This window comes from Pseudonaja textilis, chromosome 5, assembly GCF_049901715.1.
Source record: "Pseudonaja textilis isolate UNSWEBS1 chromosome 5, rPseTex1.2, whole genome shotgun sequence".
Lineage (NCBI taxonomy): Eukaryota > Metazoa > Chordata > Lepidosauria > Squamata > Elapidae > Pseudonaja > Pseudonaja textilis.
The window spans coordinates 20,323,350-20,340,690 of record NC_141994.1 but is presented as its reverse complement, the minus strand read 5'-3'; the positions used below and the strand labels follow the sequence as shown (position 1 = coordinate 20,340,690).

Genomic DNA, 17,341 nt, shown 5'->3' with positions numbered 1-17,341 from the left:
CCAAAGCTCCAGCTGGGCTTCATGTTTTGGTTCTCAGCATTTTTTCTTGGCCTGTTTTGCTGCCCCTAAGATTCCGACACAAGCCCCATTTTCATCTCTACCTACCACAACTAGGAAACCATTTATGTTGTTGAAGTTGTCAACCCATCCCTGAAAAACAAAACATAGGAAAACAATTGTTGTGAAGCGTAAGGCATGTGTATATTAGGAGTGTGATGACCCAGGGTGGGGTACAAAAGCAACAAAGTCACCAGTGAAGTCCCTTTAATTCCTTCAATTTGGCTTCAAAGGTCCAATTATCATTGACTGGAGAAAAAACTCCCCCACAAACAGTTGCGCAAAAGGAAGAAATTCTGTTCCAACTCAGAATACATATAAATTATAAATAGAAAAAAACAACACAAACCACACTGAAGCAATTAATAAGACAAGGCAGGATAAGGGCTTGAAGATGTCCACAGATATCGAAATACACACAGATAAGATACAACTCAGATAAGAACTGAAAGACTAGAATTATTTTCACGCTTTGCTTCCAGCACTGGCCCATGTGCAGTTTGCCCTTTTAAACAGTCCTCACAGCTGCAGCCCATGAAGGGGATCAAGGCACTTTTCTCCCCCACAGACCACGCCATTCATGTTTCTCCCTGATCTGCTCCTCCTTGAATACCCTAGGATGAAGAGGGGATGGGCCTGGGTCTTCCTCTGAATGCCCAGCCAGCCTGTGCCTTTCCCCAGTTTCCTCTGGAGCCACATACCCATTCCCTGTCGGCTGTTTCTCCTCTCCCTCAGAGTCAGATTCTAACAGAGGCATGACAAAGAGTATACCTTAATAAGATTACCTTGTGAGCTGCGGTGATGCAGTAGTTAGAGTGCAGTACTGCAGGCTACTTCTGCTGACTGCCGACTGCCTGCAATTTGGCAGTTTCAAATCTCACCAGGCTCAAGGTTGACACCATCTTTGACCCAGATTGTTGGGGACAATATGCTGTCTCTGTAAACCCGCTTAGAGATGGCTGCAAAGCACTGTGAAGTAGTTTATAAGTGTAAATGCTATTGCTATTATGCACAGCTCATAATTCAGCTATGCTAAATTGCAGAGACCCTGCTTTCAGAATTTCATGCAGAATTTTGCTGCTCACAGTATTATTGATAAAACGTTACAAGCAAGGTATTAATATTTGTTAAGGGCTAGCCAGCCAGAAAGGAAATTGATGGTGACATGGAGACATTGAATTCTGCTCAAATTTTTGGAAACCTAACATGGAAGCCACTAGATTTGCTGCTCCATGGATTTTGATGAAAGGACATGAATCTCAAGCTAGTTTCTCAGGTGGAACAGTAGAAAAAACTAATCCCTTTTGGCCAATGTCTGGATTTCTCAGATTTTAGGCCAGCCATTTTGAGAGGGGTGGAGGAAATGATAATGTTTAATTGATATTCATTGATTAAGAAAACCTCGGGCATTGTCAGCACATACAAAACCAGGAAAACGAAAGGAGAAATTTATGATCAGTACAACCAGTAATTTGTCATGATGTATAGATTCATGCACTGATAATCTTGTTCATAACTTCCATTGCACAATAAGAAACCAGGTTCCTAATTATAAGTCAGGGAAAACTGACGTTAAACCTGAAACTTTAGTTCCTTAATTTCAGGTGAAGGTAAACTTGATGAAGGAATGCCTTGGGAGACCTAAAATATTCCACTGTTTTTCATATTGTGCACACTTCTGATGCCACAGATGGGAGCTTTTTTCTTTAATCTGCTTCCATGAATGAAGAAGGTGTTAGATTTTACATTGTGCAGGTATATTTTGTCATGTGAGTCTACCACGGGAATTGGTTTCCTATCTCTAAATGGCTTATCCACTGTTCTTGTTAGTTTCTATGCTAATTTTAATTCATTAGTACCGTGATGGTGAACCTATGGCACGTTTGTGCCAGCATGCAAGCTGCAGGAAACTTACCACACTGCGCATGTGCGTGCCTCAGAGTTGATTTTGGGCCAGTTTGAGGCCTTTTTCAGCCTCCCAAAGGCTTGAGGAAGGCTTCTGCAGGCTTGTGCAAGCTTTGCAGGCTGAAAACTAGCCCCATTTTGTCACTTCGAGTATTTTTGGAAAAAAAGGAAGTGATGAAACAGGGCTAGTTTTCAGCCTGCAAAGCTTGCACAAGCCTGCAGAAATCCTCCGGAACTCGTGGAGGGTAAAAACGACCCCCCCTCCCGCCATGGTGCAGGAGGCACCACGCTCACCATGGCCACACCCACAGAGCAACCGGGCAGAGAATTTCTTACTAAAATTTTTGAAGCCCACCCCTGTAAGAGGTTGGATGAGAACCAAGCACTGGTAGAGCAAACCTACTTACTGGGAAGGGCTCTTGCCAACTAGCTCCCACGATAGAAGGTCGAACGATGGCAACATTTAAATCTCCTTTCTCCTGCTGGATCAGATATTCAGTCAGAGCTTTGGAGAAGGTGTAGGTGTTAGGCCAATCTCCAATCAAATTGGGGGTGATCGCTTCAATGAGGGACCCATCCATCCACCTAAGGACATATATTATTATTATACACAAAAATGACAGTATACACAGCAAACGAGATAACCATGCTAGGTTTCGTATCACAAATCACTAGTCGAACACTTCCCAAGTGTTTAGGGCTGCATGATGTATCGGCGGATTATGCGAGCAGATCCCAGTAAGGTGGCCTTCTGCAGCGGACCAATGGTGATCTTTTTTATTTATTTATTTTATTTTGTCAAGCGATTGTAAGGTAACTGGTATAAGTATAAACAAATGGATATGAATAAGAAAAAAAGGAAACAATAGGACAGGGACAGTAGGCACATTGGTGCACCAATTGTTTATAAGTGCTTGCCTAGGTCTTTAGGCACAGCATCCAGTGTGCTGAGTACCACTGGAACCACCTGCCCTGGTTTATGTCAGAGTCTCTGCAGTTTGATTCTCAAGTCCTGATATCTGGTGACTTTTTCAAGTTGTTTCTCATCGATTCTGCTGTCACCAGGTATGGCAATGTCAATAATCCACACTTTTTTATTCTCCACAATCCTGATAGGATTGTGTTACAGGTACTGTGTACTGTGTTACAAAACTTTGTATGTCTGTATTCGGAAATCCCACAGTAGTTTTGCATGCTCATTTTCGATCACTTTTTCAGGCTTATGATCCCACTTGAAAAGGTGGTCAAAAATGAGCATGCAAAACTACTGTTATATTACTACTGCTACTACTACTACTACTACTACTACTACTACTACTACTACTACTACTAATAATAATAATAATAATAGCAATAACAAAAATAATAATAATTTAAAAAACCTGAAGCATACAATTTATTGATATCACTGTACCAGGAGACCGCCAGAGTCAAAGAAAAAAAAACTGGAAAAAAAAATCACAAAATATCGCAACCTGTCCATCAAAACTATGTGATTATGGATTAAAAACATGTAACAGTGATACCTATTGTTATTGGGGCACTCGGTACCATGTCCAAGAATTTTATAAAATGCATCAAGAAATCTTAGAAGAAACTGTATAGGATGAGACAAGAAGTACTCCTTCAAACATACTTGCAAATATATCACAAGAGAAGAAGGCTTGCTTCCATTACTTACCCCACCAGGTCCAAGAGCTTCTTTGGTTCTACAGGAACAGGATAGAAGACCTCCTCTATGTTCTTCCGATTACAGTTTGAGTAGGCCGTTGAAACGTGGATGAGGGCTTCGAGATTCTTCATCTGGCGGGCCAGCCCCAGGAGCTGCTGGGTGCCCATGACATTCAGGAGAAGGGCATCCCTGCTCAGGAAAGCACAAAAAGCTAGGATGAGGTCCACCTGGTGTGAGAGGAAGTCCAAACCAATCATCTTGGCTCCCCTGCAAACCTCTTCAGTAATTCAAGAGGAGCATAATTCCACAGAGATAACTTGTGCCATGTCAGGGTTCTGAGCAATGCACCCAATTGAATCAGAACTCTGACCCACCAGACATACTCAAAAGACCCTTTATTGAGTACAAAGCATTGGCACTTAGTGAAATGAAGCTAGCTCTATGGGATTTCTGCACTTCAATGACATAAGAAGGCTTGAAAGTCCTGAACTCGGGACTTCCAGTTTGAAGGGCTTCAGCGACAGACAGAAATCTGCGATCGTGCGCAGTTTCTGTCTGGGCTTGCCACTGGAGTGCCCCGAGCTGGCTGGTTTCGGGGCTAAGCCACCCCATAGAGGTGGTGAAGAGGGGGAAACCGCCAGCAGGATCATCTCTCCTCCTCAGCTGGCCATTCCTCCCTTTCCCGAAGGTGGTAGCAGCGGTGGTCAGAAATGGCCACCACAAAGAAGAACTTGACCGGAAAAGAATGTGCAGGAGGAAGATAAGAAGTGAAAGTTTTGGCTGACCGGGTTAAATTGTAAAAGCAACAACCAAGGTACCCTGGAATTTAAACTTACAAAAAATAACATTGCTCCCAAAGAAGAGTTGGAAGCAGCGAAGGAAAGTGAAAAGGGAAAGGTTTGGTTTTTTCTTCTTCTTCTCTCTTCTTCCCTATACAAACAACTAAGAGACTTAAATAAAAAATCGGAAAAATCCGCTTTGACATCAATAGGCAATTAAGCTGAAAATAAAACAAAATGCCAAAGGGATAATAATGATTTCTGGACATTAAAAACTTTCTTTTTCATAAGCAGAAATGGAGAGAAAAAGAATAAGGGCAGGATCTGGAACAAAAAACAACATACAAAGAAAATGCCTATAAAATGTTTTATAGATGGCACCTTCCTCCTTTGAGATTAGCAAAGATGCACCCCAATATGAGTCCGAATTGCTGGAAATGCAAAAAAAAAAAAAAAAAAAGAGGGAACTTTCTTCCATATGTGGTGGTCTTGTACAGAAGCTCAAAAATATTGGCAGAGAATTAGAAATTGGCTGGAGGAAATGACAAGAGAACAGATCAAATTCAAACCAGAGTCCTTTCTATTAGGGATCTTTGATAAACAAATACCAAAAAAGTGAAATATATAATAATACATATTTTGACAGTGGCCAGATTGGCTTTTGCACAATGTTGGAAACAGCCTCATATTCCATCAGAGGAGATGATTATTCAAAAAATTTCAAGTTATGCAGAAATGGACAAATTAACCTTAGCATTAAAAATTAAAGACACTTCAATATACTACAACAGCTGGAACTGCTGGTACAAATGGATAGACCAAAGATAGATTTCACATTAAAAGGCAAAAGAGGATAGGATAGAGTCATAGTAGTGATACACAGATATATGTAAGGATTAAGTGTGTATATGGCATAAAATAAGGATAAAAAGGAGGTCTCACAAACTGTTGAAGATGAAAATGTTTTTAATTGTTTTCTATCCTTTTCTTTCTGTTTTCTTCTTTTTTTCTTTTTTTCTTTTTCTCTCTTACATTTATGTATGTGTTGTTGGTCTGTTTTAATTGTAAAATCAATAAAAAATATTTTTTTAAAAAGAATTACTTCTATTGGAGAATGTGACTTTAGAGGGTTGTTTCCAACTTCTAATATTGTGTGGTAATTCCGGGTTGGGTCAGATCCGGAATTACCATGGACTTTGCCAATTTGATGCTTTCCTAAATAAAAGAAATCTTTTTGAAGATGGACTTCGTTATTTTTCTTTTAAAATGGATTTCATTACTTGGAAACCTGACACATGTCTTTGGCTGACGTCATTTCGAAAGTTGACATACTGTTGGATTTGGAATTCTGTCCTCACTGCACTGACTTCCGTAGTTTCTCTCATGACTGGAGGAGGAGGTCTAGGACCACCCAGCGCAGTCAGCTCGGCATGGCCAACTCGCCACTGCCCAGTCGCCTCTGCCAACTCCATGCTGGCAAGTTCCCACAGAACAATTCAACACAGCCAATGCTCCACAGGGACAACTCACCATGGGCAGCTGGCAGAAGAGTGAGGCGGGCAGGTGGGCAGATGAGTGCGTGGGTGGGTGGGTAGAGTGCAGACTGGCAGTTGGTGATGGAGCTTCCCATTTTCACACCCCCATAATTGCCACCACACTGAGCTCCCAGAGTTCAGCGTAGCTACAGCGGCGGCGGCGGTGGCAGGCTTTGGGACAATGGGATGCACCTGGCTGCTGGTGCCTCCTTGCCACCAGTCCCACCCACTGTTGCCACCAACAAATGGCCCAGGGCAACACCAGAGGTGGCAGGTGGCATGAAAATGGTATGCATCCAGCCTCATCACCTCTCTGCAGCCAACCCTGCCCACTGCCACCACCACCACCAAGCATCCGGAACACCATTGCTGCCAAATGGCTGGTGGCAGTGGTGAGGTGTGTGTGAAAATTAGAAGTGACCAGCCATTATCTGCCACCAGTTGCCTGCCTGCCTGTCCAGCTGGCCATACAGTGAATTCAACACAACACAACACAACAGCAGCAACAGCATTAAACTGCCTCAGCCTTTTCCTCTCCTTTTAATGACCTCATAATCCCTTCCGGGGTGGAGTGTCTGGGGAACTGAATGGAGCTAGCAGAGTGTTTACTGGCTGGATGCCCTTCCTGTCACCAATGTGGAGTTTTGTTCAGCAGATATATTTTCATTGTGCCCAGAGAGAGAAATATCTGCCTCTACCCAGGATCAAACTCACAGCTTCCTGATTGTGAGGCGAGAGCTCCAGCTCTAGGCCACTGCAATACTCCCATTAAACTGTGTCGACCTATAGTAGAGACAAATACTATCTTGTCCCTGGACACTAATGTTCAGGGCCATTTGTCTTTTGACAGTGAGAGTGTCAGAGCTTTCCCGTTGTTCCTAAAAAGCACTTTTTCTATTTCTATTTTTTGGGTGGCTGGCTAGGAGCAAAACTGGCATTACAGTCCCTTGAAATTCCAGGATTGTGTCCATTAGCTCACTAGCTTAGAAGAACTACAAGAATAAAATATCAACAATGTTACTTCTTTTTGTGTTCTCTAAGAATATCAAACAGAAATGGTTTTCACATAAAACGTTGCTCTATTTCTTTGAAACTAATACTCCCCTCTAAGAAAGTCTTCAGGGGCATCTTGAGTTGTTGTAATGTAGTGGTGGCCTCCAACAAAACAAAGAAGGACGGAAGGAGAACTTACTTCAGAGGCTCATCAAATCGAACTGTTGCAGCACAATGGAAGATCACGTTGACCTCAGAAAGCAACTCCTCCATGTCTTCAGAAGAGATGGCCAGGTTTGGCTTGGTGAACTCAGCACTGATGGGCTTAATCTTCTCATGGAAATTGGGCCACTCTTCCCGGACTCTATCAAACACCTAGAATTCGAGACAATGTTCACTTGGCAAAGAAGAAAAATGCTCCAGGTTCCTCAAGTCGAAATCCACTAGGAATTAATTTATTTTACATTATTAACAGTAATCAAATGCTAGCCAATAGAGCCCAAATGACTGCTGAGCAGACTTTTCAACAATATGGATCTATTTAAGAATACCTGAGCTTTGGGTGTATCAGTGATGGGATTCAATTTTTTTTACTACCGTTTCTGTGGGCGTCATTTGGTGGGTGTGGCAGGGGAAGGATACTATAAAATCCCCATTCCCTCCCCATTCCTGGGGGAAGGTTACTACAAAATCCCATTCCCTCCCCACCCCACTAACCTGCTTTCCAGCTCCATTCTTCTGTACAGGGCAACAAAAGAAGACCCAGCTAAGCAGCTGGGACTCAATGGGAGGCAGAGAAGAGATGGGGGCAGGGCCAGTCAGAGGTGGGATTTGCTGGGTCTCTGAACTACTCAAAATTTCTGCTACCGGTTCTCCAGAACTGGTCAGAACCTGCTGAATAACCACCTCTGCTTGACTCCCTCTTCTTTGTGGCAGCCCCTCAAATATTGGAACACTCCTATCCTGTCATCCCAGTCCTACTTTTCATCAAACTAGACATACCCAGTTCCAGCAATCATTCTGCATGTGTTTTAGCCTCCAGTTCCCTAATCATCTTTGTTGCTCTTCTATGCACTCTTTCTAGAGTCTCAACATCTTTTTTTTTTTTGTAGTTTTCTGTTTTATGCAGCTTTAAACACTTCCCTTTTTAGTTCTTATGGGTTTAGTGGATTATTCCTTGCACTACTGTAGCTTCAGTTTACTCTTAATTTAATTTTAATACATATCCTGGTCTTGGGTTGCAACAGTAAAGATGTGATTTGATTTGGTTTAACTCATAGGAATCCTGCCTTGAGTTTGTTTGGTATAAGTGAGGTTAGAGGGAAACAGAATAGAATAGAATGGAGCGGAATGGAACAGAACAGAACAGAATAGAAAATATGGAATGGAATGGAATAGAAAATATGGAATGAAATGGAATGGAATGGAATAGGATAGAATAGAATAGAATAGAATAGAATAGAATAGAATAGAATAGAATAGAATAGAATAGAATAGAATAGAATAGAATTCTTTATTGGCCAAGTGTGATTGGAAAAACAAGGATGCTACAGCAATAGAGTTCCAGGAGACCGAAGTACCTAGGAGTTTTGACCGCATGACCAACAGCTGTCATCTTCAACTCTACTCCATCTCATGCTTACCTATGTGGAGCCTATCCAGTTGTGCTACTATCCATTACCTTTAGGAGTGTTGCCCAAAGTAGAACCATGGAACTTATTAAAGAACGGTTGTTATGTATATGCTGGGTTGACAAAATCAGAAACAAGGAGGTGATAAGCCACCTGGGAAAACCAAGTAAATTCACTAAAACCATTAAAAAGTGAAAGTTAGAATATTTTTGACATGTGATGTGACACCAGGAAAAATATGGCCTACTTGACTTAATCCTCCAGGGAAAGACTGAAGGCAAACAAGGTCTAGGCCAAAGAAGAACATCATGGCTTGAACATCTAAGGGATCGGTTTGGACAAAACTCAACAGCACTTTTTCATGTGACTGTTGATAAAAATAGGATTGCCAACATGATCACCAATGTCCAGTGATGGATATGGAAGAGGAAGAGGAGGAAGAGGAGGAAGAGGAAGAAGAGGAAGAAGAAGAGGAGGAGGAGAAAGAAGAAGGAGAAGAAATAAAAGGAGAAGGAGAAGAAGGAGAAGGAGAAGAAGAGAAGGAGAAGAAATACAAGAAGAAGGAGGAGAAGAATTAGAAGGAGAAGGAGAAATAGAAGGAGAAAAGGGAGAAGGAGAAGAAATAGGAAAAGAAGGAGGAGAAGGAGAAGAAATAGAAGGAGGAGGAGAAATAGAAGGAGAAAAGGGAGAAGGAGAAGAATTAGGAAAAGAAGGAGGAGAAGGAGAAGAAATAGAAGGAGGAGGAGGAGAAGAAATAGAAGAAGGAGAAGAAATAGAAGGAGAAGAAGGAGAAGGGGGGTGTTAGGAATATGAGTCACCTAACAGCTATTTGGGTTAGAAATATATTAACCAGGATAAACATTTTAAAACTGTATCTTTACGAAATGCAAAACTGTAGTTGGGTGTGGTTTCTCAAATGGCCATAAGATGGAGCCAGAAACCTGGGTTGTTTAGTCTTAATCGCAGAAGAGAGTGTGTCTCCATCTCTGTTTCCTTCTGTTGGAAAGTATTGCCGTTGCTCCATTTTTCCTAATTGACTGATATTCATGAATTTAATGTAAGTCTGATACTGAACTGTTTTTGACACTGGAATTTGATATTTGGATTATCCCTGGATGAAAACTGACTGATTTTACCTGTGAATGACTTTGGACTGCCTACTTTGGACTTTGCTTAACGTTTCTGGAAGTAAAAACCTACATTTACTGTACAGTGTATCTGTGTGCTGTATGTGTATTATTCAAAAACTACTCTCAAATACGTCTCCCTGTATGCGCTCATTCTCCTAACGGGGAATTACCTCAAGAGAGGGGAAGAAATAGGAGGAGAAGGAGAAGGAGAAGAAGAAATAGAAGGAGAAGAAGGAGAAGAAATAGAAGGAGAAGAAGAGAAGAAGGAGAAGAAATACAAGAAGGAGGAGAAGAGGAATTAGAAGGAGAAGGAGAAATAGAAGGAGAAAAAAGGAGAAGGAGAAGAAATAGGAGAAGAAGGAGAAGAAATAGAAGGAGAAGAAGGAGAAGGAAAAGGAGAAGGAGAAGAAGGAGAAGGAGGGGAAGAAATAGGAGAAGAAGGAGAAGAAATAGAAGGAGGAGGAGGAGGAGGAGAAGGAGAAGAGGAAGAGAAAGAAGAAGAAGGAGGAGGAGGAGGAGGAGGAGGAGGAGGAGGAGGAGGAGGAGGAGGAGGAGGAGGAGGAGAGACCTTCTGCTGCCTGTTTCTTTTCCTTACCTTGCATTTCAGCAGATTCTGCACTCGGGTTTGTATGGAATGTTCACCTTTGGGCCGCACACAAATGTAGATGGATTTCACATCGTGGCAAGACCGGAGAAGCTTCTCAACCAGGACTTTTCCCATAAACCCAGTGGCTCCTGTAACAAGGACTGACTTCCCACTGTAGTAAGTGCCAACCAAAGACACAGTGTCCTTCATTTCCAAGCTCTTGATGACAGGATCTAGCAGGAAAGTACATGAAATCACATCACTCAGTATTCAAATCTAATGGAACAACCTTTGAATCTGTCCTACGATATGCAGCACTGCATATTGATTAATATGGATTATTGCAGATTAAAGCCATAATTGGAACACACACACACACAAACCCTATCTCAGAGGTGGTCTTCAGCAGGTTCTGACCAATTCTGGAGAACCGGTAGGGGAAATTTTGAGTAGTTTGGAGAACCATCAAATCCCACATCTGACTGGAGATTATACAGTATCCTTCTCCTGCCACGCCCACCAAACCACGCCCACAGAACCGGTAGTAAATTTTTTTTGAATCCCACCACTGATCTATCTCTATCTCTAACTCTATCTCTATCTCTACCTCTATCTCTACCCCTCTCTCATCTGTCTATCTATCTATCTATCTATCTATCTATCTATCTATCTATCTATCTATCTATCTATCTATCTATCTCTATCCTTCTCTCTCTCTTTCTCCCCCCTCTCTCTTTATCTCTCTCTCTCATGTACATATAATGTATATAATGTATGAATATATACATATACATACACACACACACACGCACGCACACACACTCATATATAATATGTCCTTGTATGACCTTGTATGATTCCTGTTTTCCCCCGGATATTTCAACATAGTTTAGCAACATTGTTTAGCAATACAGATTCTATTCTTAATCTCTGCACCCTTTTTCCAACCGCTGGTAAAACAAGTTCCAGGTTTGATAATATTCTGTGACTTCCTTCTGTTTAATTTTAAATCTATCCTTTTTTGCACAATCTAGTATCTTAATTATCTTTTTGTCTTGTGGTGTTTCTTCAGTTTTCCAATATTCTGCTCTTAAGACATGTAATATTAAATACATACTTTTCTTATCCAATTTTTCTGATATCATCCTAATAAAAACAGTTCAGGTTTAAAATCTACGTGTTTCCCTATCACCTTTTCTAGCCATCTGTGTATTTTTGCCCAATTTTTTTTTTTTTTTTTGCTTTAACACAAGTCCACCACACATGGTTAAATGTGCAAAAAAAATTTTTTTTTTAATTACATTTCCAACTTTTGCTAGACGTAGTTTTAAACATTTTAGCTAATAGTAACTGCCATCTATAAAACATTTCATATAAATTTTCTTTATAAGAAGTTGCCATTGTTAGTCTATAGTTAGAAGCCTGATCTTGAATGTCTCAGAAGATGCAACATCTACTAAGACATTTCTTCGAACTGGAATCTGATCTGAAAAAGATTTGATCCCTGGAAAACGTCTAGAGAAATCTTTGCAGCTTTCATGCCAAGGCATTTTACGAGTGGTTTGCCGCTGCCTCCTTCTACGGCTAAGAGAGGGGGACTGGTCCAAGGTTATCCAGCTGATTTGTGCCTAATGTGAGAAGCTAAGGGAACTTTGGACTGCCTGGTTAGCTGCTGCAAGAAGATTGCATAGGCTGACTACAAACATTCAGCAGTGAGCTACAACTGGTTTAACAACCAGTTCTGTTAGCTTGCACTTGCACTCGCAGCATTCAAAATACAGCGGTTAGAAGCTCAGCTGCTTACCTGCTAGGGCAGCCCCAGTAAGCAGAACAGCTGAGACAGGGAAATCAACTGTGCCGCTATCATGCCCCTGTTGGAATCTGATTTGGAGCGGGAGGCCGAACAGCTGACGGGGAGTGAGAGAGTGGCTCCATTGGCTGTGGAAGAAACTGGGGAAGGGAATTTACCTGGTATCATCATGGCTTATCTGTGTTCCTGGCGTCTTCCCAACGGTGTGAGTGTTGCTGTGCTTTCAAATCGGAAATTCTTTCTCCTGTCCTGTCAAGTTAATTATTGCAGCTTTGTTTGTTTGGATTTTTGGTTACAGTCTGTATGTACCTTGTTTTGGACTGACTTTTCTGCAGTCAAAGGCCAAAGTTTTTCTCCAGCCGAAGGTAACCTGGACAATGGGGGCAAAATTGGAGATAATAAAGGGACTCTTCTTGCTTATTTGACTGTGTTGCCTTTGTGCCACGCCCCGGGTCATCACAACCACATGACTCAGTTGAGCCAGAAAGAAGGAAATATAGGACAGGATAGGATGGGGGCCGGTGGGTGTGGCCAGCTGATGATCAGAACTACCGGTTCACTAGAACTGGTCTGAATTGACAGCAGCCCAGCACTGATCAACACGACAAAGTAACAACAGTGGTGCATTGGAAAATTTGCAATACTTTGAATAGCATCTTTTACTTTTCACACGATAGCAGTGTTATCTTAAATTTTACACCATCACACCACAACAATTCCTTTTCCCATGACCTGGGGAAAGATTCCATAGGTGGATAAAAATACCAAATCCAGTATAAACATTTGGCTGGCTGACTCTGCAGCCAACCCTAATCATAATAGTTCTCGCTTACTGATTGCCTTGTAGAGTGACCGTTCGGGTTAGGAAGAGGATGAAAATAGAACTATGCAACCAATTCTCACATTTTGCAGGTGTGTAAAGCACAGGAGAGCTGATGTTGGACCATAAGGACAGTGTTAACTAAAGGCTAGTGTCAACTTTGAAGTGAACCCGGCTGAAGCCATCTTCTGCTGTGTTATAGTTGCCATGGAGCCTGAGAGGGGGAAGGGAGGGGGAAGCAGATAGCCTGGCTAGCAGTCAAAACAAAAAGTTTTCCTTTGGGAACCAAGGTCATCATAATAAGTTGCTGCTGAAGGAGGAAGAGGAGTGACCAAGTAGCCTGCCAGCTATATTCATTGGACCAGTGATATCTGGGAGGGGGGATTTTTGCTCTTTTAATTAGGTTGAAACTGTGGGAACTTTTAGAGTTGGTTTTCACTGGCTATGATATATCCAATAAACATGTTCTTTGAAGAAACTACCTTCCACAGAGTTTTGCTTTCAATGAGTGTGTTACTTGGAATGCTGACAGCTAGTTTGTGAGTGAACTCCAGAGCTAGCCTAAGAAAGAAACTAGATTGTCTTAATCACCTGGTTCCAACCTGGCCTATTAATTCAAGTCCACCTTCAACATGCTTTCAGACAACTGACTTCAAAGAGAAACCAAGTGTCATCAGCATAAACCATGGCAAAGGTTCTTTCCACTTGCACCATTCCTTCTACCCAGTTCCTACAAAGTATATCATGTTTGGAGAAAAATAATCTACCCTGTTGAGTGAATGCTGTCCCCATCCCACCCTCCAATATTTGGTTAAGAGTACAAATGTCTCCCCAGCAAGTCCAAAATTCAGTGTGTTATACCCCTCTGCCTATCAGGAAAGCAACGATAGAATTAGATTTAGAATTAGAATTTTTTTATTGGCCATGTGTGATTGAACACACAAGAAATTTGTCTTGGTGCAAATGCTCTCAGTGTACATGAAAGAAAAGATACATTCGCCAAGAGTCAAGAATCATCAGTACAACACTTAATAGTCATAGGATACAATAAGCAATCAAATCATACTAGGAAACAGTCAATATAAATTGTTAGGATAGGGTAGAATAGGTAGAATAGAACAGAATAGAATTCTTTATTGGCCATGTGCGATTGGACACACCAGGAATTTGTCTTGGTGCAAATGCTCTCAGTGTACATAAAAGAAAAGATACATTCGTCAAGAGTCACGAATCATAAGGTGCAACACCTAATAGTCATAGGGTACAATAAGCAATCAAATCATACTAGGAAACATGTCAATATAAATCGTAAGGATACAAGCAACAAAGTTACAGTCCTACAGTCACAAGTGGGAGGGGATGGGTGAGAAGGAGTGATGAGAAGGTTAATAGTAATAGTAGTGCAGACTTTGTAAATAGTTGGACAGTGTTGAGGGAATTATTAAACCGTCCCATATGAACAGAATAGAATGACAGAGTTGGAAGGGACCTTGGAGGTCTTCTAGTCCAACCCCCTGCTGAGGCAGGAAATCCTATATCATTTCAGACAAATCGTTGTCTAATCTTCAGTGTTGGAGCATTTACAACCTCTGGAGGCAAGTTGTTTCACTGATAGATTGTTCTAACTGTCAGGAAATTTCTCCTTACTTCTAGGTTGCTTCTCTCCTTGATTTGTTTCCATCCGTGGCTTCTTGTCCTGCCCTCAAGTGCTTTGGAGAATAGCTTGACCCCCTTTTCTTTGTGTCAATCTTACATTGAGTTTCATTTTATTAGACAGAGCCCAATGTTCAAATCGGCCCAATGTTCAAATCGGTCAAGATCCTTCCGTAGCTTAAGCCTATCTTCTGGAGTCTTGGCTGTTCCTGTCAGCCTGATATCATCTGCAAATTTGATGTGTTACCCAGACACCCCCTCATCCAAATAATTGATGAAGATATTGAAGAGTACTGGGTCTAAAACAAAGCCTTGCCTACTTCATACTATGATTGGCGCACAGCATTCTTCCTCACTGACCTGGCCTTGAGGACCAAGGGAAGTTCCTTGCCCACAGCAAGTGGGGATGGCTTCTTCTCACCCAGGTTAGAAAAAAAAAACCCCAGACCATTCACAGGGAATCATTCCATAAATATTTGTTTATTGGCCTATTTCTGTTTCCCAGAGTGCCTGATTCCTTAATGACCCAGGGTCTTACAAATAAAAGGAGAAAAGCACAACAGATAGGAAAAAATCATAACCAACCAGAAGATTAATTCAATAATTATAAAATGAAGCGCCAGTTACTTACCAGATAGGTAGATCTTTATAATCGTATTGTCTTTCATTCGGGAATGACAGAGAATTTGTAACAGGCTCTCTGCAGATGAATTTTTAAATCCTCAGTTGTATAATAGGTGTGGCCAGGACAAAATCCTTGCAGCAGCTATTAATCTAATATTCTTGATTGCACAGTCTTTGACATTGCAAAATTTAGAAGACAAAGGTTGTTTTTAAACAAGGACACTTGCAACTCTGTTAATCGGCATCTGTAAATAAAACAATTAGTTCTGGCACAAGCTACTCTCTTGAGCTGATGGGCTGTGAGAAACTTTTGTTGGGCCGCAGAGAAATCTCACCCCCAGAGCAGCCCACCCCCCAAAGCAATTAATCCAGGCTATGCAGAAACACAAGGCTGCGCAGCCCACATGGCCCGTGGGAACCCTCCCCACCCACTCACCCCTTACCCGGCAAATTTGCCTGCTAAATTGCTATTTTTCCTTTTTCTGACAATCATCTGTTCTGCTGTGCCAGGACATTTAGATGAGCTAAGAAGGAGGAAATGGTTGGATTTCTTGCTTTCTAGCTAGTCCTTAGATCTTCGGCTTTGCTTTTAAGCACAACCGAACCTGTCATGCCCCTGATGGAGACTGATTCTGAGGGAGAGGAGGAACAGCTGACAGGGAATGGAAGTGTGGCTCCTGTTGAGGTAATTCCCCGTTAGGAGAATGAGTGCACACAAGGAGACGTAGTGAGAGTAGTGAAGAATACAACAACTGGTGAATTGCCATTCACTCGTTGGCATGGCAGAAAACCAAATTTAAGTTACTTACACACATTTGGAGCTCCAGCATGGGTGCATATTCCCTCACAAGTGAGACTGAAAGGGCAACACAGAGCTAAGAAGTTATTTTTTGTGGGTTATGAGGCCAACCATAGATCGTTTAGATTCTGGGATTGAGGCACAGCTCATGTTTATTGTAGTGCTAATGCAAATTTTCTTGAGCACGTTGGGTGGAATAAACTGGAACAGGAATCCAGTAATGATATTATTATTGACACCAAACAGTTCCTAAAGATAAAATAAGTAAACCACAGATAGCCATTAAAGAGGAAGAACAGGAGAAAGTAGTAGAACAGGCACAGGAGGAAATAGGAGAACAGGAGAAGGTGGCATGTTAGGAATATAAGTCACCTAACAGGTATTTGGGTTGGAAATATATAAACCAGGATAGACATTTTAATACTGTCTTTTTAAGGGAATGCAAAAACTGCAATTGAGTGTGGTTCTGCAAATGGCCATAAGATGAAGCCAGAAACCTGGGTTGTTTAGTCTCAGGAAGTCTCAGTGAAGTCTTAGTGAGTCTCTGTTTCCTTCTGTTGGATGAGTTTTGTGGTTCCTCCATTTTTCCCTATTGACTGTTATTCTTGGATTTGATGTAAGTCTGTTACTGAACTGTTTTTGATACTGGACTTTGATTATTTGGATTATCCCTGGGCTGAAAACTGACTGCTTTAACTGTGCTTGATTTGGACTGTGTTTGGACTGTGCTTAAATGTTTATTGGAAGTAAAAACCTACATTTTTACTGTACAGTGTATCTGTGTGCTATTTGTGTATTATTCAAACACTACTCTCACTACGTCTTCCTGTATGCGCTCATTCTCCTAACGGGGAATTACCTCAACAAGGCACAGGGAAGTCCACCAGTTAGCCCTGTAATACCAAGACATTCAACCCATGTACCATGACCACCTGATAGATATCAGGCTAGTGTTGTATGCCAAGTGAATACAGTTCCAAGTAACTATAGTGAACTAAAACTGTATCCAGCTAAGGATCAGGCTGCTTGGCAGAAAGCAATGGATAAGGAACTGGAATCATTAAAAAGACTGAAGGTATATGAAAATGTTAAGTTACCACCAGGTAAACATGCCATAGGGTGTAAATGGATATATAAGCTTAAGACAGGTGTAGATGGGATTGTTACCCATAAAGCCAGGTTAGTAGCACAAGGGTTCAATCAGACAGCAAATGACTATGATGAGGTGTTTGCACCTAGTCTGAAGGCTACTACATTAAGGGTAGCATTAGTGTGGGCAGCTAAGGAGAAATACATTGTAAATCATTTGGATGTAGGGATGGCATATCTGCATGCACCGTTGCAACA

At 41.5% G+C, this 17,341-nt stretch overlaps 1 protein-coding gene across 2 annotated transcripts in view; it reads right to left on the bottom strand.

Annotated features, from left to right (window-relative positions):
* LOC113437176 (fatty acyl-CoA reductase 1-like) overlaps positions 1-15,316 on the bottom strand; it is a 28,047-nt gene extending 12,731 nt beyond the window's left edge. Inside the window, exons 1-7 of one of the 2 annotated variants that reach the window (XM_087934244.1) lie at positions 15,203-15,316; positions 12,257-12,468; positions 10,298-10,521; positions 7,141-7,316; positions 3,644-3,823; positions 2,370-2,547; positions 106-150 (exon numbers count right to left, since the gene is read on the bottom strand). In XM_087934244.1, coding sequence (XP_087790370.1) covers positions 106-150; positions 2,370-2,547; positions 3,644-3,823; positions 7,141-7,316; positions 10,298-10,521; positions 12,257-12,269 — 816 coding nt within the window. In that variant the 5' untranslated portion in view covers positions 12,270-12,468; positions 15,203-15,316. Of the gene's footprint in view, positions 1-105; positions 151-2,369; positions 2,548-3,643; positions 3,824-7,140; positions 7,317-10,297; positions 10,522-12,092; positions 12,212-12,256; positions 12,469-15,202 lie in introns of those variants that run through there. The other variant, XM_026702056.2, reaches the window with a different exon arrangement.
* Positions 15,317-17,341: the final 2,025 nt, after the last annotated feature.